The sequence below is a fragment of the Simochromis diagramma genome, unplaced genomic scaffold (genome assembly GCF_900408965.1).
Source record: "Simochromis diagramma unplaced genomic scaffold, fSimDia1.1 OVJJ01000026.1, whole genome shotgun sequence".
NCBI lineage: Eukaryota > Metazoa > Chordata > Actinopteri > Cichliformes > Cichlidae > Simochromis > Simochromis diagramma.
Window position 1 is genome coordinate 3516875 of NW_024386985.1, and position 20576 is coordinate 3537450.

General features: G+C 40.0%; 1 protein-coding gene across 1 annotated transcript; it reads right to left on the reverse strand.

Moving 5' to 3' along the window:
• Nucleotides 1-3042: 3042 nt before the first annotated feature.
• hs2st1b (heparan sulfate 2-O-sulfotransferase 1b) lies at nt 3043-18501 on the reverse strand. The gene is made up of 7 exons (XM_040040315.1): nt 17908-18501; nt 13619-13860; nt 8156-8241; nt 7635-7773; nt 7450-7547; nt 4262-4419; nt 3043-4057 (listed from the first exon to the last, which is right to left on the reverse strand). The coding sequence occupies exons 1-7, from the start codon at nt 18029-18031 to the stop codon at nt 3831-3833; spliced, it is 1074 nt and encodes a 357-aa protein (XP_039896249.1). The 5' UTR covers nt 18032-18501; the 3' UTR covers nt 3043-3830.
• Between the last annotated feature and the right edge of the window lie 2075 nt (nt 18502-20576).

Here is a 20576-nt window from a genome sequence, read left to right on the forward strand (position 1 = left end):
CTCTCCCTCCCATCAACTACAATCTATCATCTGCACCAGGCTCCAGTAAAATATCAGGGACACTTGAGGTTTTCTTGGCCCAGAGCCTCTGACATGCTGGCTTAATTTTACCTTCCACTGCAGCGTGGCGCATTTACATAAAACACAGAGAGAAGTAGTACACATAATGGTCCCCTTTGGCCAAGCGCTTTAAGGTCCTGTCCACAGTCCCAGCGAGGGGCAGTCAAGCTGCCTCTGCTCTGCTCTGTTTGTTTTATGGAGCAGTAGTGAAACCACTTTGAGGTCAGCTAGCTGCAAAAACTGTGCTGGGTCTCCTATGGTCTGCTGAAAAAGGCTTCAAAGCCAATCCAGAGGGCCATTTGGAGAGGTCCAGCCAACTTCCATTGACAAAAAGAGGTCATTATTGTGCATACTACATTAGATCATTTCACTTATATCAAAGCTGCTGATCAGTTCTTCTTGCAAAGAGACAAACCACTTTAAAAAAGCCCAACGTGTTCCTGTTTGCAGGAAACTTCATTCACACATCCTGAATTAATTTGAGTGCCGTCATTATGCAAGTACGGCGCAAATTGTCCAAGACCAAGTGAAACTATTTATAGCCGTCACTAGGCCTGTGAGCCAAGTGTGCCTAATGGTGTAATTTGTATTGTTAATGGTAATGCACTGTTAGTTTGTTCCATTTGGCTTTGCACAGGTGCATTAATGTGGGCCTGTTGAAGCGTTGCAGTCAGTCCAAAAACCCATGCTGCTATGTGCAGGTTTTCAACAGCACCACGGCTCCCTCTTGTGGATCAGAGTGCTTAGAACACAGGCTGGCTTCAAGGTTAAGGAAGAGCAGGTTATTTTTGCTAAACGAAACAAATGAAGTGGTCTTATTGTGATGGGAAGACCTGCTTTAAACCAGAATGTCAACCACAAACAGCTACAAGAGGAGCATAGACTTTTGAAAAATCGTGTTCCTAATTAACCTTCAAGCTCATCAGGCACAATCAATATAGAGTGTAGCCTTTTTTCCTAATTGAGATGAAGTAATTATCAGACTGTATTCATCTCATTAATGAAACAATGTTCCAATATGCCTGCAGCAAAACTGTTAATTGAGTTCTATTTTCTGAGACAGGCAGCCTCTCCTTGTGTCCATGGCCACAAAGCATCAAATGTGGGTTGGGGCCTTTGTGCTCGTCTCTGTGCAGACACAGGAACAGGCTGTGGACTGGTGGAGCATGGTAGTGCTCTCCCCCCACAGACACTTCCCCTCCCCACTGCCTATTCTCCCATCAGAGAGGAGGCAAGAGTTGGTAATACAGCTGACTTCAGCAGATCATCCCGTCCCAGTGTGTTATTTCACGGTTTCAGTGGTTAAGTACTCCCTGTTGAGTAAGATATAGCGAGGCAATTATTCTGTAATTATGGAGCCAAAAGACGAGAAATAGAGTCAAGAGTTACTGGGCTCATGTAAATCACTGTAACGGATCTAAAAAGGGTGCAAAAACAGGTTGGATTGTCCACAAGTACGGTCCAGACCATAAGTATGTGGACAATTACATTTTTCCTTCCTCCAAATCAAGTTGGAGTCAGGTGAAATGACAGAGTTCTCTACTAAAACATTTAGTAGCTAAGGATCCAGTTATTTCTGAACCTCTCTTGTATGGGTTTAACATGTTTAAAGCTCAAACGTATTTCTATCCAATATCCATACTATCCCTGATCCAATAGAATGAAGGTACATAAAGCATACAGAGTATTTGAAACTGTATGCTGATGGATTCTGCAAAACATTTGGCTGCGAAACTCTCAAATATCTAATTTAACGCAAATTCCTATTAATGCGACTGTGAATGTCACTACACTCTACTCATCACCCAACCCACCCATGCAGTTGATACCTGCTCCTCCCCGAGCCAGGTTCTCCTGGAGGTTTCTTCCTGTTAAAAAGAGGGTTTTTTTCTTTCCACTGTCGGCAAATTTGGCTCGTGGGGTCTCGTCCATTCATTTGTCTGTAAAACTACACTGATGCAGAATAGCAGACTGAGGTGACTGTTGTCAGGTCACACTATATAAATAAAACTGAACTGATTCATTCACCTGGCGAATATCCCCAGACAGTGATCCAGCTGTTAATGCAGTCAAATGGCTGCTCCAAGATGCCAGTTTCTAAATACGCAATTAGGGGGAAAAAACATCGCTTCTACGCCAGAAGTGGAGAGTGGAAAGTTAGTATTATCCACTAATCCACAATAACCACATTACCAAAGAATACAATTGAAAAACCATGGAAAAATCCTTTATATACACAAGTATTAAGTGAATTTAGGTGAACCTTGATTTTTTTTCCCCCCTTCTTTTTCTTGCTTACTGGCTGCAAAGAATTTTAATCTCAACTGTTCCATGCCCCTGAATGCATGATCCTAAAATGAAGCATATCATTTTCTGGACATAAATTTTAATAAATTTTAATTCTAAAACTATCTTAAACTCATGTAAATATCAATTTTAATGAAATAATCAATGTCTCCAGTATTAATACACAGTCAACTTTCACAGTCTGCATTTTTGCAGCTTTCTTTCCTGGCATTTCATTAATACAGCAGCTCCTTTCTCCTTTCTAGCTTTACCATCCAAAGTCCATAAACATTTACAAAGAGCTTTTGCTGTTCAAGACACTCATACTGCTGATGTGTCTGCAGCAGCTGTGCCACTTTCAACGTGTGTTATTTGTGTAATTTCTTCATGCTACTGTAATGTTATAGTTTTATCTTCCTTTGTAAAAATCCCTCGCTCTGCTGTCAGTGGACTTGTCTACATCTCAGGCACACAGCCAACACCCCTTTCATATGAACGTGCTCATAGCTTGGATGGAGTTTATCAACACTTTTGTGTTACTGCTTATAGCTCGATTGCCACTGTTACAGTGTGTGAAATATATCCTGGGTATGTCGAAGTCATTTCATACTGTAGCATTTGGTTAAAGTTGCATAAAACAAGTAAATCACCTTTTAAAAGCCAACCAAACTTATTCACAAAATTCATCACACAAACTTGCAGTTATTTGTTTATATTCAGAGTGTTACTGTGGAGAGTGGAAAACAACAGTAATCATAGAAGCAATGCGCCAAAATAAAAGGAAAGTGAATGTGGGATCAGAGGAAAAATAATATTAAAGAAATGTTCTATACATTAATATAAAGGCACTATCAGTTTCTTCTTGCTTGCAGTAGTACTGTACTCAAACATTCCAGCTGTTAGTCATTAGTACCTTTCTCCTACTCCAGGTTGTCCTTTCAGACTAAAAAAACCCAAAAGAACAGCAGCTGTCTTTTAAGAAAAAACATGCACATTAATATCTGTGATAAATCACTGAAATAATGTGTGAAACATGTAAAAATTGAGAAGATCTCAGTGGAATAAAAAATTACCAGTCACGCACCAAAGGATGCAATGATCCAATCTGTTTTCTTTCGCTACAATTTGGTCCAAAAACATGTTAACACAGCATGTAGAAATGTAGCCGTGACCATCTGCACTAAACACTGTTTTGAAGCTGCTGAAGTAGTTGAGGTTTCCTGCTTTTATTTTGAAAGTCCACCCAAACATCAAACATGGTAAAAAACCCTTCTTGTCTTAAGGTTTGGGAAATTCTTTCTCACAGTATAGACTGACACCTTCGTTTTCTCAACAGCTGCTCTAGCAATAAAAAAAGTGGAAATTCCACCACAGTGTCTCCCAACTAGACCCCAGTGAAACCAGCACTGCTTAATGTCTCGTACTTTCCCAGTGTACACGACTTGTCCCTGTGCAGCTTTGTTAATGCTTTTCTGTTGACACTTTTAGTTCACTTTGGGGTAGATCTTTTCATAGAAGAAGCTCTGTGCAAGGACAAAGAGTTCTCCGTCTTTTTCCCTGACGGCGTGGGCACGCACAAACTGAAACTGTTCAAGTGCAAACTCGTAAAATTCATTTTCGATTTTCCAGATGTTTGACTGCTGCAATTTGGCTATTGTCTCTTTGGTGGGGGGCTTCTTCTCTGTGGTCTTCCTAAGGTGGGATTTCTTTCCTGGAGGAACACAAGAAGGTTTAATGATTCCAGGTAGCATGTTGTTACTGCTCTACTAAAAAAGCATTCAGTCGGTTAAGTGTAAATTGAGACCAGGAAAAGGATTCGTCATATAAAAGTAACTCCAGTACTGACAGGGCTCGTTTTAAGGGCATCACAGCCACAAATAAGAAGTAACAGTATGAATTTGTGTTTTGTTGCTACCTGTTCTGTAGAGATCTGTGGCTCCCTTAAAGAAGCGTGGGAGTGCTGCCTCCAGGATCATGATGAAGTCCTCGAGTTCCTCCGTTACTCCCACTAACAGGTACTCGTTTACCAGGTTGTATTTGGCCTGTTCCAGAGCCCATCTACTGCCCGCGTTCCTGCACAAGAAACGGAGATCACAGTGTGAGTGAGTTTAATTTGGATCGCCTCATCTGAAGGCCAGGCTTTTCTTCTGTTACTTATCTACGTCTTTGACATCACTGCACAATACTCCCTAGCGATAGGTAGGTATTATGCAAAGACTGAGCAGCTTTCTTGAATTCTGCTGTTCTTATTTTCATGCTAGCTCTCTTCCAGCAAACTCTAAATTTTCTCAGTGATGAGCAAAGCCGTTGTTGCATTTAAGGAGCACAATGCCCAGGAATGCTGATCATTAAAAGAAAATGACTACATGAAAGGAAAAATGTCAAACTGCATGCATTAGTAACAGGGTTACTGTGATCACACTCATTTACTGTTTAATTCCTAATAATGAAAATGAATGACTCAGTTTACTTATTATTTATTTGAAAATAATCAAAATAATCTCCAAAGGGAATTCAAAGTCATTTCCAAACTGTACACAAGTTTTTTTCTTCTTTTTATAACAGATGAGTAATTATGATTTTAGTCACATTTCTAATTTCACTGTACAAAAAGCTAAAAATATACATATTCCTATTGTTGAGGTGAAATTTTAGAATAATGCTGACAAAAAAAAAAATATGTCTTTGGCTTTCAAAAGACATTTGAGGGTTATGAGGATGAATGATGAATGTTTTTCTTCTTTTGGAGGATAGGGAGGCTTTAATGAGAAGATCCTAGGTTGGACATATATAAATACTGCTTCTGCCACAGGCTGTTCAGTCACTAATGAGTCTGAGTACACAGATTGTGGACTATATATCTATATATGTGCTGTTTACATCGTCTGTGTAATATGTGATTAGTGAGGAGAAAAAACCCCAAACAGAACTATACCATATCCTCATCACTGTTTACAAACAACAGATGGAGCCTTTTCTTTCACTCAGCTTGGAGAAAGAATAAATTGTCACACTGCGACTAATTCAAAACAGTCATCTAACATTTTATAACAGACACTGACAGTGAATTACACTTTAGTAGATAGTTAATTACATTACATTCAATTAATCCTTACATTAAGATTCTATTAAGATGTAATGACACTCCTCCATGACTCACTACCTTGTTCGTGTTGGAGGGGTTTGTGTGTCCCAGGGGCTATCTCTAGGTGAGGGAGCAGACAAATAGCGATTCAAAAACCCCTATAAGTGAAAGATCTAGGAAACAGCTCACGCTGCCCGGGATAGGGTTACCAGGGATGAGTATTTCAGTACCCCTTCAGCTTGCTGCCACTATGTTGGAGTTTTTCCCAGTGAACAAGAGGGTTTGGTTCCCTGAGCCTGTTTCCCTTTCGTTTGCCCTTATGCCCCGAACGCCAGTTTAGAGTACCAGACCTTCTTGGTATCCGTGGGTGGAGTGCTTGAGGGTGCTCCACCTGGGGGCTCCGTCGTCTCACTTGGAGACTTGAACGCTCATGTCAACAACGACAGTGAGACCTGAAGGGGCGTGAAGGGAGGAACGGCCTCCCAGATCTGAACCCTAGCGTATCCATAAGTGCACGTGGCATCACGACACCCTAGGCCACAGGTTGATCATCGATTTTGTAAATGTATCATCAGATCTGCAGCAGTATGTTCTGGACACTTGGGTGAAGAGAGGTGCTGAACTGTCAACTGATCACCACCTGGTGGTGTGTTGGACCCTGTGGCAGGGGATGATACTGGAGAGACCTGCGGGCCCCTAAAGGTATAGTGAAGGTGCGCTAAGAATGCCTGGTAGAGGCAATGCTGCAAGGCTGTCTTGGTTATCAATGCCTCTACAATGTTGTTGGAGGTTAGAGGCCATACCTCTGGAATGGATCTTTAAGAAGAGGAAACTGGACAGTGTGCTCCAACTATAGAGGGATCACAGTCCTCAGCCTCCCCAGGAAAATCTATGCCAGGGTGCTGGAAAGGAGAGTCCGTCCGTTAGCTGAACCTCGGATACAGGAGGAAATATGTGGTTTGCGTCCTTTTCACGGAACACTGGACCAGCTCTTTACCCTCTCGAGATTACTTGAGGGTACATAGGAGTTTGCACAACCAGTCTACATGTGTTTTGTGGACTCTGAAGAAGGCGTTTCACCGTGTCCCTCTGAGTCTTCTGTGGAAAGTGCCTCGGAAGTATAGGGCTTCTGGCCCATTGCTACGAGCCATTTGATCCTTGCAAGAGCTTGGTCCGTATAGCCGGCAATAAGTTGGACTCGTTTCCAGGTGGGTGTTGGACTCCACCTTTGTCACTGATGCTTTTCATAATTTTTAGGGGACAGAATTTCTAGGCATAGCCAAGTGGTGGAAGGCTTTCACTTGGGCGATCTCAGAATCTCATCTCTGCTTTTCGCAGATGATGTGGTTCTGATGGCTTCTTCAGGCGGTGGCCTCCAGCTCGCACTGAAGCAGTTCGCAGCTGAGTGTGAAGCAGTGGGAATGAGCAACTCCAAGTCTGAAGCCATGGTCCTCTGAAGCTCACAATTGATGGGAGCGGGCGATCGACAGACGGATTGGGTCCGTCGTGGTGAAGAGAGAGCTGAGTGTAAAGGCAAAGCTCTGTATTTACCGGCCGATCTACATTCCTACCCTCATCTACGGTCACGAGCTTTGGGTAGTGGCTGAAAGAATGAGATCATATATACAAGTGGCAGAAATTTGCTTTCCTCAAAGGGTGGCTGGCGTCTCCCTTAGAGACAGGGTGATGAGTCCAGCCATCTGGTAGGCCCTCAGAGTAGAGCCACTATTCCTCACTTTGAAAAGAGTCATTTGAAGTGGTTTGGACATCTGACAAGGATGGCTCCTGGGTGAGGTGTTCTGAGGATGTCCCATCGGGAGGAGGCCCTGGGGCAGACCCGGGACATGCTGGACATGCACCCTCTCTACATTTATTTGTATTTCCCATTTTGTCCCTTCGAAACGACTTCTGCCCTGCGCCACTGCTGCATCCCGTTGATGCTAAGCTAGCAGCCTAAACAGGAGTTGTAGCAGTTCAGAGAAAGAGAATGATCGGGCTGTCAGGTGCAGCCCACTCACCAGCACTCTGAATAGTGACCACAGAAGAAAGGGATCTGCAACCACAGTTTCTCCGGAGCACAGTCAGACCCACCTGATGACACACACTCATCAAAGGTCTGAAACACAATGCGAAACACTTGTCATTATATTATCCAGACAAAAAACAGGTCATTTGAAAAGGATGCAAGCTGTAAAAGAAGCACCTTCTTGTCTCCTTGTTTCCTTCGTCGAAGACCTGGTCTGTAGTCATCTCCAAAACGTAAAAAATAGTAGTACGATACAAGGCGCTCTATGGGATCACGCACCACATTGATGTACAGTGGTTTACCTTTCACGCCATATCTGAACAAAAAGCAAAGGGAGGGCACATTCTTTAAAATCTTTCGAGACTTAATTTATACTTCACTGCAGCAGCACATGAAGCTGTGCTGCTGAATTTTATTGCATTCAAAAAGCATATTCTCCCTAGTGAAAGCATGGAGCAGCATCAGGGAGTGAGAGTGCAAGTTAACCGAATCTCTCTCACTGAGAAACACTTAGACCATTAGAATAATTACCTGTGATCACAGAGATGATAGTGTCAGGGGAGATAAGGACAACAATGCCATTAATCAACACTAAAGCACATGTTAGCGATCAATACGTGACCTCCCTTTATCTGCTCTGCTGGCTGTTTGTAACTAATCTGGATATTAATGGTATTACAGGAAATGAAGGGCCTTACTTTGAGAAGTCCAGATAAGCTACATGGCCGTGGTAGAAGCCGGGCTTCATCTCTCTCCATGAGGTGACGTTCCTGACAAAGCGCACCTGGAGACAAAGATAATGGAAACTAATTACGGAGCCGCGGGGAAACGGAGCCACAACAGAAATGTTTGTGCTACATGTTGCTACAAACTTTACTCAGTTACAGCGCAGAGTTCAAATACAGCAAAAGTGTCAACCCTTCCCAATGAACAAATGATCATTTGCATTCATATTTATAACTGGAACACATTTTGATAATGAATAATAAATACTAATAATTTTTAGTCATGTGACAGGGTGGAGCCCTGTAGGTCAAAACGCTGTTATAACATGCAGGTGAATCCCAAAGAAGTACATGCCTGTCACTTCTTCATCTGTTTTCAAGCACAAGCTCAGAACAAGCTGCAGATTTTGAGCACTTGAATTTCACATACAGCTCCAGTCACTAAAACATCCTTGACAGAGTCTTTCCTCTTACACTGCGCCACTGAATGGACAGAATATTTATCCATGCATGTTTTTGGTCTGGATGAGTCACAAAAGCTGCCGTTTAAGGAGAAGAAGTTCAAAGTAGAATGTCAAAGTAAAAACAAGCGTTAAGTAGCTAATGTCCATCCATTTTCTAAACCACTTATCCAATTTAGAGGGCTTGAGCCTAACCCAGCTGTCACAGAGGCAGGATACATACCGAACAGGTCGTCTGTCAGTCCACTGAACGGCTAACATAGAGAGACACAATCGCACTCTGATCTAACATGCGTGTCTTCAGCTTGTGGGAGGAAACTGGAGTACAGAAATTCTTTATCATAAAGATACTACAGAAATGAAACATGAGTATTAATGGTGTAAACATCACATCATGATAACGTAATGATCTAAAACTCTGAGATGACTTAAAATGTGTTTATGTAAGCTTGAAAAGAAGTTCTTACTTAAATAAGGCACATAATCTGGTAACATTAAAAAAATTATTTCAATCAAATTCTGGCACCGACGTCTGTATAAAAGGTTCCTTAAGCTGTAACATTGTGTTCAAACAGTGTTCGGATGAAATGAAGATGATTAAATTGTGTGTCTACTAAAAGGTTTCTAAGGAAACTGCACATGGAGCACTAAAACACTGGAAAGTGGATCAGGTGGAACCAAAGCACAAATCACTGAAAATTACTTCATAGATAAAGAATTTTCTAAATAGAGAACAAAAGCCTCTAAATAGAAAGAATATTGTCAAAGAAAGGCCGTTTACATGCTGTGAGAGGACGAGCAGCATCTGTGACCAAATGCTGAGGAGAGCAAACAAGGCCAAAAACTTTGAGAGGGTTAAGAAAGACAGATTTAGATGTGAACAAAACTTTATTACAGAAAAGTGAAATGTAAGGACACATACAGAATTATACCACAGCATATCAAGCCCACAGGGAAACAGGGTGATGGGAATATTGAAATCTTCTGGAATAAAACTAGTTCTTGAATGCTGCAGTCAGGAAAACAAAACAGAAGCAAACAAACACTAAGCTAATCTGAAGTTCAGGGACTTTTTGTGCCCAAGGCACAACACAAGACCTCATTCACATTTGCAATCACATCTGCTTGTATGAACAGTATTCAGTATACAACAGCCCACAGCTGGATTTATAAAACCAAGCATGACAGAAAGACTGCAAACATACTGGCGATGCAGACAGTGATGTGCTGAATCACAATATGTAAACACTCTTAGCATATAACGCATCGCTTATAAATGTATTTCATCACAGACACCAAAACCAGCAGTGTTGATAAATATAAACCAAATCAAACCTAATAAAAACAGCGTCTAATATGTATTACACCATCTCCCTATCACATCCACCACCTTCAGAGCAGAGAGAAGGCAACTGGACTGCGGGTTGATATCAAGCTGGTGGCAGGGTTCAGGAAAGTCTGGTTTGCCTTATATATGATGCTTATTACCTTGAAAGACAAATTACCGTAATGAATTTCAGAAAATTTGAGAGCACTAAAGAATGTTAGGGTCAGTTGGTTCCATCAATATTTAACTGTATAAATGACCAGGATGATGTTAAGTTTTCTTTCAGATTCTGCAAACATGGCCTCTCCACGAATACACTGGATGCGCAGTGGCAGCTCTCACCTGCATATCATCACCACCTGCACATATCCACTGCCTGGTAATAGATGTTTTTATTATAATGCACCAACTCAAATAAAATACACTCACCAAATTACGGTGACACACATCACTGCAGTAAGAAGAACCAATGATCACCAACCTAAATATGATCCATAGATATTCATGGGGTGCTTTGACCATTTGTGGAATGAGGGTGGCAAACATAAAGAGGTTTAGATATGAGGCTGGTGTAGATACATTCCCAGATAGACTACTATTATTATTATTATTATTTACAAAGTGGAATATGTACCTTTTTAAAATCTGCCTTTTATTTGCTCAAACTATTTTTGTTTTTTCTGCTCACGCTTAATATGGAGCCCATCCACTCTTTGATTAATGAGGCCCCTTGGACTTGCTTTAGGGTACACCACCAGTCTAAACCAGCGGACCAGTACTGGGCCGCGAGAGTTAAGGCTCGGGTGTGAAATCTATGGTTTTCAGGGTTTTTATCGTTAACTCTGTTTCCCTGGGTCTTTTCCCGTTGTTGTACTTCTGTCTTATTTTGAAAGAAGTATTTACGTGTTACCATAGCGACCAGAGAGCATTAAGGGGCAGAGAGGAGGATGTTAGTCGCATTTCAGGAGGACGCTGCTAATAAAGTTACACAATTACACTGTGAATTTGCGTTTATTATTATATTTACAAATACCACCGTTTTTGTCTTGGTCGTATCATTTTATTTTGTAGTATTTATCCACGATACCTTAAAGGCCGGTCCGTGAAAATATTGTCTGACATTAAATCGGTCCGTGGCGCAAAAAAGATTGGGGACCACTGATCTAAACTATTAAATAAATAAACGCCTTAGACGTTATAAACTTTTGCTTCTAGTGTAAATTATGCCACTGATCAACAGCATAAAAACAAAACACATTACACACATGGACAATATTATGGAGAATTAATTATGACATTTGAAACACACACAGATTAATATCACCCTACACTATTAATAAATATCACAAAGTCAAACATACCTTGGCTGGACTGGATGTTTTAACTTGATACAAAAGTGTTCATATATAAAAATGAATCTTGGCCGTGACGGGACTGCAGACTGTTGTTTACCCTCATACGTGTGTGTGTGTGTGTGTGTGTGTGTGTGTGTGTGTGTGTGTGTGTGTGTGAGGTGGGGGTGGTGAGTAGGTGCGAGCCTGTTGTGAGACGGCAGACAGGATATTACATTGGCAACTACAAATAACACCACTATAGCTTCAGGGCATTTACACTGTGTGAACTGAGCTGCTCTCAGCAGTAAACATTCACTAAGAGTAACAGGATGTGGAGAAAGACAGACAATTCTCAAACCAAAATATCATCAGGTTTCATTATTTTCAACGTGCAAACAAACACACCGGAGAGAGGGATTCATTAACAGACAACAGCCGCAGATGATTTTCCCTTCCACCACCACAGAGTACCTTTTTCATGAGTGATGTGGATCATCAGAATAGCGTGAAATTGGCAACTCTGTTTATTACAAGTGTTATTAATGAGAATAAGAAATGCGGCAATGTGCCAACACCGGCACAAAAGCAGGAAAGGGGATCGCTTGCAAGTAAACAAGGAAGCAAACAGGATACTAAATGTTAAAACTTTAAAAACACATTTTGTCTGACCTGAAGATTGCACATTCTTAAATATTCTCTCTAGGACTTCAGCATGTAAGAGTTGCAGAAATATGTCAAAAACAAAGTTAGCTCAACCTAGTGAGATGAGGGACAATAATGAATATTTCTAAGATACAGAAGAAACATTAGTGGAAAATACTCCAGGATAGTGCTGGGCGATATAACGATATATATCGTGTGGACGATAGAAAAGTGTCTATCGTGCCATTTGTCTTCTATCGTTTCTAACCCAAATTTTATAAATTATTATATAAAATATATAATTAACTCTTTACAACCGGTTGAAGCAGGCACACTCCATTTTACCTAACTATTTTTAAATCCCTGTAGAACTACAACCACGTAAGGTAGCGCAATAATTGTTTTTGCATGTGAAACCGCAGGAGTTGTACTTACATTTAATGCCATCAGCTTGTCCTAGGTCACAGTTTCCTTCCACATATAGCTTTGCAAAAATTGCATATGAAGCACTTGCAGCAAAAAACCCATAATATTCCAAATTTGCAGCAACAAAAAGATAATATTCCAGAAACACGCTTTGCCGATGTGTATAACACTTCCTACGTTGGCATATACGTCAGCGCGAACTATCGCATGTCCGCCATTACCTGCCCGAAACCGGAAGTGACGTCATTTTTGCGAAAGAGCCTTATAGGCCTATGCTGGTGTTTTTAAAAGTCATGTTTGACTTTATGCTTTTCTGTATCGTTTCTGGGATGCTTAGAACTCAAATTATAACATTTATTTTCCTTTTTCCTGTAGTATATAAGAATTAGTGTATCTCAAAATCAAAACTATGAAGACACTCAAAATAAATTTCTCGTGGTGGGAAACTATTTTGTACAACTTTTTGGGATTTACAGTTTTGAGGGATACACCTCCCAAATTTTTCCAACTAGAAATATATGTAAAAAAACAAAAACGATTTTCAATTTTTTTGTAGTTTATTGCACTACATTTTTTTGCAATTTATGTAGTTACTATGGACTTAATGCATACATATTATTAAAATTTGGGCTATAACGGTTGTATTGATATATGGAAACTTGAAATGCTCCCACAAATGGCACTACAGTATGTAAAAATGTAAAGATAAGCTCTGGCGGACTTGGTTCTATATGGTAGGTCTTAAAGGGTTAAATAGCCTGTGGCAAATATATTAGCGTTATCTTCTTACTATACATGCTCTCAACTTTATGCAAGAGAAAATAAAGAACAAAAAAATTATATTTTTTGCAAAGAAACTCTGTCTTGTGGTTTGCGACCTGGTGCTGCTGTACGTGCATCCGGATTTACGACATACTTTACAGTAACTCAAAACAAAGACTGCACCCTCGGCACTTGCTGTTTACAGACTGCGTACTTTCTAGATGACGTCAGGTGGTATATCGTGATATATATTGTTATCGTGATATAAAATAATTCATATCGTGATAAATATTTTTTCCATATCGCCCAGCACTACTCCAGGACCACATTTCAGTGGAGGAACCCGAGCATGATCTCAAAATCTTACATCATGTCTGCGATCTGTCTAGGTATAGAAACATAAACAGAGCCTTTAAAAATGTATTCCTGCGCAAAATATAATAAACGTTACTCTGTCATTTTGGCTGAGTGTGTGAGGTCTTACTTGGTCTTGTAGAGACATGACAGGGTTGTTCTTGGTTGTGTTGATGTGCAGAACATGGAAGCGATTCTTCCCACACAGGTCGTAGGCGATGTTAGTGAAGGACGTGCTGGCTGTTTTGGGCACTCTGTTGTAGATGATGACCGTCTCGTCGTTTTCTACTATCGGCGGAACTTCCCGCCCACCCCCGTATTCGCTGTGACGCTGCTCTACTTCGGCCACCTCGTGTCTGGCTATGGTGCGTTCTGAACAAGCAAGTAAACGCAGTCTGTTGTTAACATTTTAATTATACAGCGCACAACTGAATAAGCACAATATTATAATATTCGATTTAGCACTAAAAAAGGACAGTCACTCCAGCTTATCACACCACCATAAAATAGTCAGTCAGTAGTTTTAGGGAGCAATTTGCATGCCAGGTAGCTGGATGTTGTTCGAAGAGATTTATTTAACCTTTATGTCTTCCTATTCGTCTTCTTTGTATTTGCTGATTAGCTAAACAGCTGGAATGAGTGAGGAGCAGGAGCAAACTGGCAGCTGCCAGATGAAATAAACCCTGAGATGAGATTCTCCCCTCCCACAGGAACATGGCATAAGGCCAGTGAAGCTTGTTAGTTAGCATGCCTTAATTAAAGAAAACAACAAGTCCTTCAAAGCACAATAACATCAAAACAAGTAATTAGGCTTTTGATGATAACATTGACAGGAGGCATAATTAAAGGTGTTTTCTCCCTCTTCTTTTCTCCACTGCAATGTTAATCAAAGACAATTACGCGAATGGCCTTGTGTCACTTAGACCGGATGTGTGGCGCTCAGTATGCTGCAACATCCAGCAGTCCAGCAAATCTTTTACTGTCTGACATGATGAAGGCTGATGAAGCTCAGGGGGTGGAGGCTGTTTGAGTTCCTTTTGTCTCCATTTTAAGGCAGATGGATGGTCACTTATATTAAAGATTAAAGAAAATGGGATGTGTGCATATTTTTCTGTTAGGCGTGTGTTCCTGGTAACTTATTTACGGGTTGATTAAATGGAAGAAAAAATAGTCAGACAAGTCTTTAAGCAAGAACGACAGTGAAAGCAGTCCAAATTGAGCACAGTGTAAGTGGTGAGGTTAAACTAATGCATTTGTATTTAATGAGAGCCGCTTGAAAGCATATTTTGTGTGACGTAAAAATGTCAAAATGCCGTTGAGATGGCTATGGAGCCGAATCTGGAACAAAATCTTTCTTAAGAAAAAAGATTAAACTGAGTACACTGGCAGGCGTCAGTGCTACTCAGCATCCTAGTAGATACACATATGATTTCTTGTTATCGAATTCAGAAGATTTTCAGGGAACCTTTGATGGCTGAGGAATAAAAATACTGAAACTACAACTTCAACAGTTTATTCAAACTAAAAAAAACATGTACAGTTATTTTTTCTGTGTTAATTTCCTGTAAGCATTAATTACTTTCATCTTTACTTTGATACAGTATAACTTTTGATATTTAAGATCATGATTTTTTCAGTTGGAAATTTTATGTTTGCAGATTTGGGTGTGTTTTTAGCCTTTTAAATCATCTTTGATTGATGAGTTTTGGCCTTGATCTCGCAGGGCGTCAATGTGGCATTAACTGAGAGAAGGGTGGAATCATGAGCGATGACTTCAGATATGTTGTGGAATGCACACAATGTCTGTGTAGGTTCTCAGTCATCCAGGTCATGGAAATTTAAGGCACTTGGAAAGAAAAGCGACTGGACTTCCTCTTTGAAGAGAAAGGAAACCTCAACATTGAAGTTTACCGGAAGCCCACACACCCAGATCAGTACCTATTCTTTGACTCCCACCACCCTCTGGAACACAAACTTGAAGTAATCAGGACCCTGCAACACTGAGCCAAAAACATTCCCTCTAAGCCAGAAGGGAAAGAAAAGGGAACACACATAGGTAAAGAAAGCTCTTAAAATATTACACCAACTAAGGAGAAAATGAATGACAAACAGAACAATATTGTTATCTCTTATGTAGCAAGTTTATCAGAGAAACTCGGGAGAATCTTCTCCAACTATGACATCCCAGTATACCTCAAACCCACCAATACACTCAGACAAACACTGGTTCTTCCCAAGGACAAAACTCCTAAACAAAAACTAAACTACGTAATATATGCTGTTTTCTGCATCGAGGAGCGCTCAGACCTCTACAGTGGAGAAAACAAAGAGCCAGTCCATAAACACATGGCACAACACGGAAGAGCCACCTCAACAGGACAAGACTCAGCTGTACATCTGCATCTAAAAGACAAAGAAGACAGATGGACTGAAAGAGCCATCTACAGTGGCTTGCAAAAGTATTCGGCCCCCTTGAACTTTGCAGTTATTTATTTGTAAAAAATGTTTGGAATCATGTATGATTTTCGTTCCACTTCTCACGTGTACACCACTTTGTGTTGGTCTTTCACGTGGAATTCCAATAAAATTGATTCATTTTGCAAGCCTCTGTATGTGCACAGAGGGGGTGGCTTACAACACCAACTGTCTGCCACCCGCGATCCAGTGTTGAGATCCCTTCCGAAGCACCTTAACACCCACTCACGTCACTTGATCTCAATAGGTCACAGGACAGGGTGAGGCAAGGTCTTAAAATGGTTTCACCCAATACCTCTGTTAATAATGACCCACACCCTTTTTCATACCTTGGCTCATGTGATGAGTCTACGACCCTCTTAAGGGACAACTCCCAATACAGCTTAAATAGCTGGGACTCTCTGCCATTTGGACTTAAAACTGAAGAAGCTTCTCAAATGAGAGGTGAAACATCTTCTATTCTATTGTATTCATTTGTATTATTTTAAACATTAAAATACTTAATTATCACTTCCACAACATCTGCTTGATTAGGCTTATAAAATGCGGATGACCAGGGTTAATTTTCTTGGTTGCCAGGGCGACACATCCCCACTGAATAAATTTAGTCAAAAAAATGTGATAATTATTATCCTTGAATATAAACTAATAAGATTTATTATAAGTCACTTTTTCACATTTTGCTGCGAGCACATATTCCCGATATACACGTGTACAGCTCGCTTCAATCAAACTTTATTAGTAAGTGATGAAAAACACTGTTTGTGTTTATCTTAGAAGTCCATTGCACAAAACTGCTACTAATCTCCTAGTTTCTAAACGGATATAGCCTCCAGTGTCAGCGTTTTTCAGTGTCCCAAATTTCTTCTAAAGTTGGGAAACGAGCTCAAACTTGCAGACACACAGAGCCAAATGAAGATCAGATCCTGCTGTAGATGATTTGGCCTCACAGAGCTCTGATCCAAACAAAATGATTCATGGCAGCATTTCTGTGTTCAACCACGCTTGACGTTTTGTGCTTGTAACCCAACATGGAACTTGTCTGTGTTTCCAGGAATCTTTACTGAATATTAATGTGGAATGTCTGGCAGTCTGCGCAGGTGTTGGCTGCACTCTGTTTTCACATTTGAAAGGTACAAGTGAAAGAAGTAATTGTGCAGTAAGGAATCAACATGGCTAGATTACAAAAAATTGTCATCGCTTGTGTGTACTTTTCTGCAATAAATGTTTAAAATTACTTTTGAAAAAAATGTCTATATATTATATTCTTTACTTTTGGTCCTAAGGTACTTTCCTTATGTTGATGACCAAAGATTCTTTGGTGGGTGCCAAGTTTTTATTTATTTATTTACATAAACAGGGAAAACCCTGTGCTTGAAGGGATATACTTCTGATGGGTGGAAAAATATGGATTTCCATCAAAATCAAAATTAAAACATACTGGCGTTGTTTTCAGGTTTATCCTTTTCCAATTAGGTCAAATCCGTGTACACAATTAGCCTGGGGAGGCTTTGGTGCATAAGCTTATTGAGACTGGAATATCTATGTATGTGTGTCACATGTCTATGTTGATAAACACTACTCTTCTAAATTATCTTACAGTCTTACAATCTGATGATAATAACAAAGAGTATAATAAACACTGAATTCAATAATAAGCAAAGCCACTATGGAAACTAGCTGAAACCAAACTGAACTGAAAATAAAAATGAAAATAAATTGATCACAATAACGTCGATGTTTGAGGACTTTCAGCATTGTTATGTAAATGATTTTTAAGTTTTAAAAATCTCCTGACTTTTTTTCCTATAATGTAATTTTTGGTAAAAACTTGTCCGAATGTTTTCACTTTTTATAAATTACAAATTCTATGTTGCATTGCCTCAGTTTTCAAGCCTCAATAAGCTGGGTTACTAGGTGAACCCACCGTTGCTGTGGTCTTACCTAGTTTGGCTCTGGACTCGTCCAGTTTCTGGATCTGATTCTCGATCAGCAGCATCGCCACTCCGAATGCCAAAACAGCCAAAAGCTGGATCTTCGGCAGCATCATGATCCTTAAAATCCCCATCAAACAACCGAATGAATCATGCCGTGGATGCCGGTAGCTTCAGGTTTCACATCCACTGATAACGTTTAACCCAGCACAACCGTCTGCTGCTGGAAACTGGACTGACTCGGATGTTTTGATTTATATATTGCAAATCGAAATCCGGACGCCGAGGTTAGTTGCTGAGCATCATTAGTAGATATAGAGCTCAGCAGCCATCCTGCAGGGTTAACTCAGCGTTAGCAAAACAAACTAACAGCAGCTAGCTCCGTGCTAACACTGGCCAACCTCACACCACCGGCATATTTCAAAACCAGCGTCGCTGTTCGTGTTTTATTTTGGACTTAACCTGCTTTGCCAGCCGCGAGTTCGTGCTGAGCTCACAGACATGAAGGCAGTGAAACACAGGTGACTGCATGAAAGATAACCGAGTCCAAACTAAGCTTCTAGCAGGAGTGTCGCTTCTTCTTCATCCTGTGTTTTCATTGGACAACCTCAGAAGAACTCTAAAGGCTCATGTCGCCACCTACTGGACGGCAGTGTGTGCAACAATTATTCCCCAAAATGCATAGAGAAAGTTCACAAGATGTTAGTGAGACAAGCTGTTTTGTATGATTTGGAAATGGTGGCGCTGACAAAAAGACAGGAGGCTGAGATGGAGAAGGGTCACTGGGAGTGACCAGAATGGACAGCATTAGAAACATGTCAGAAGGACAGTTCAGGACAGGTGCTTTGGAGACAGAGTTAGAGAGGCAAGGCTGAGATGGTGTGGACATGTGCACGGAAGAGAGAGCGCATACAGTGAACAAAGGTTGCTGAAATAGAAGCTGCCAGGCAATAGAAAAAGCAGAAGACAATACAGAAACAGGAGGGTGCTTGGGATAGGGTGGGTAAGGTAGATGATCCATTCCTGCCCTAAAGGGACCAATCAAAAGAAGACGAGACGGAAAATAAGTAAAGGTTAGAACCACCATGCTTAGCCCAACAGTCCAATAGATATATAAAACCTTAATTTTGCTGTCTTTAAAGATGGTTCATCATCACTGACTATACAAAAACCATATTTAAATTCTTACACTGCTGTTTCTGTCACAATCTAAGAGGTATAGTTATGCATGTAATTTAATAAATGTAGTATTTGTTTAGTTTTTTTAGCAAACAAAGTCAGTAAATAAACTCAATACAATAGTTCAGATATACACGATTCATTAAAACAACCCAACAAACATATATTTGTGGTATGTAAATACACAGAAAGTTTTAAAGATGTGCAGAAACTTTGTTAAAACACATCTAATCTACTACAATTCAAGAGTTGATCAGGTGACGCTCACACATTTTAAGTTACTTCTGACTAAAAAAAACACACTGTTGCAGTCTGGCTCTCATGTGAGGACACAGGACAACCCCAAAAATAACAGAAGGTTTGCTTTATATTCCATTATAAGTTCGACTATCAACCTTGTGCCTTATTTTTGTATTTTTCTCTATATAAATAAAGACATTTCCTTCATAAATTAATGCAAAAAACGTACCAGAAATTAAGAAAGGTAAGTTTGACAAATTTCCATAAGGAAGTACTTGAATGAAAGGTGCTACTCTGTTTTTAGCAATAACTTTTCATCTGATTTAAAGGTTTTTCTCCACTATGATTATGGTAGCAAGGTAGTAAACTGTTAAAAATATTATTTATTTTATAAAAGGTTACATTAAGCTGGAATCAAACAAGGAACAATAAGTTACTTTCCAAATCTGAAGAACTACACCCCTGAACCCTGGATTACTGCAACCTTAGCAAGAAGTGTATTTGCATAATTGCAACAGAGATCCTTCCACTTGAACCTGATCTTGGCAGATTTTGGGAAAAGATGAGAATTTTGGTATTTTATTGTTATTAGGAGGAGTTAAGAATCTATTTTTATGAAATTTCTTTATAAATCAAGAACTGTTTTGGTGGCAGTGATGATTTTAATAATTTGGGAAATCCATGGTTTAAAACCTCGTAAAATATTTCAGGTTATTTATTTAGTATTGTTTGCATGTTATGTTGTTACTGGCTGTGTAGTTTGCTGTTTTATTGTAAGCACAAATCTTCTACAGATCTCTTAAACTGTTTGTTCTGTTTTAATCTCTTAACCTCATCCAATCTATCACCTGCTTTATGAAGATGTTTAACTTATCTCACATCTCCATCTCAAAGAGTTATTAAAATGCTGAACATGCTCTTAGTTCTCCACTACATTGCACAACTGACATAGTGTGGATTATGAGGCCTCTTCCCAATTAAACACAGAGGGGAATGAATGTAATTTGGATCTGTGGGTGAGTAAAGATGAAAAACCTTACAGGATTTTTGAATTTCAGGCAAAAGCCAAATATTTAGAAACTTGAGATGATTATAAAGAAACTCAAGTTTTTCACCATTGCAGCTATTCAGAGGTCTGATAGCTGATTGCTGATAGTGAATGCATATTTTTGGTATTGTACTGATAACGTTGTCAGCAGAAGTTCAGGTTGCTGACGGAACTCGGGCTTAAAAAAAAGCATGCATGAGGTGGTGGTAACA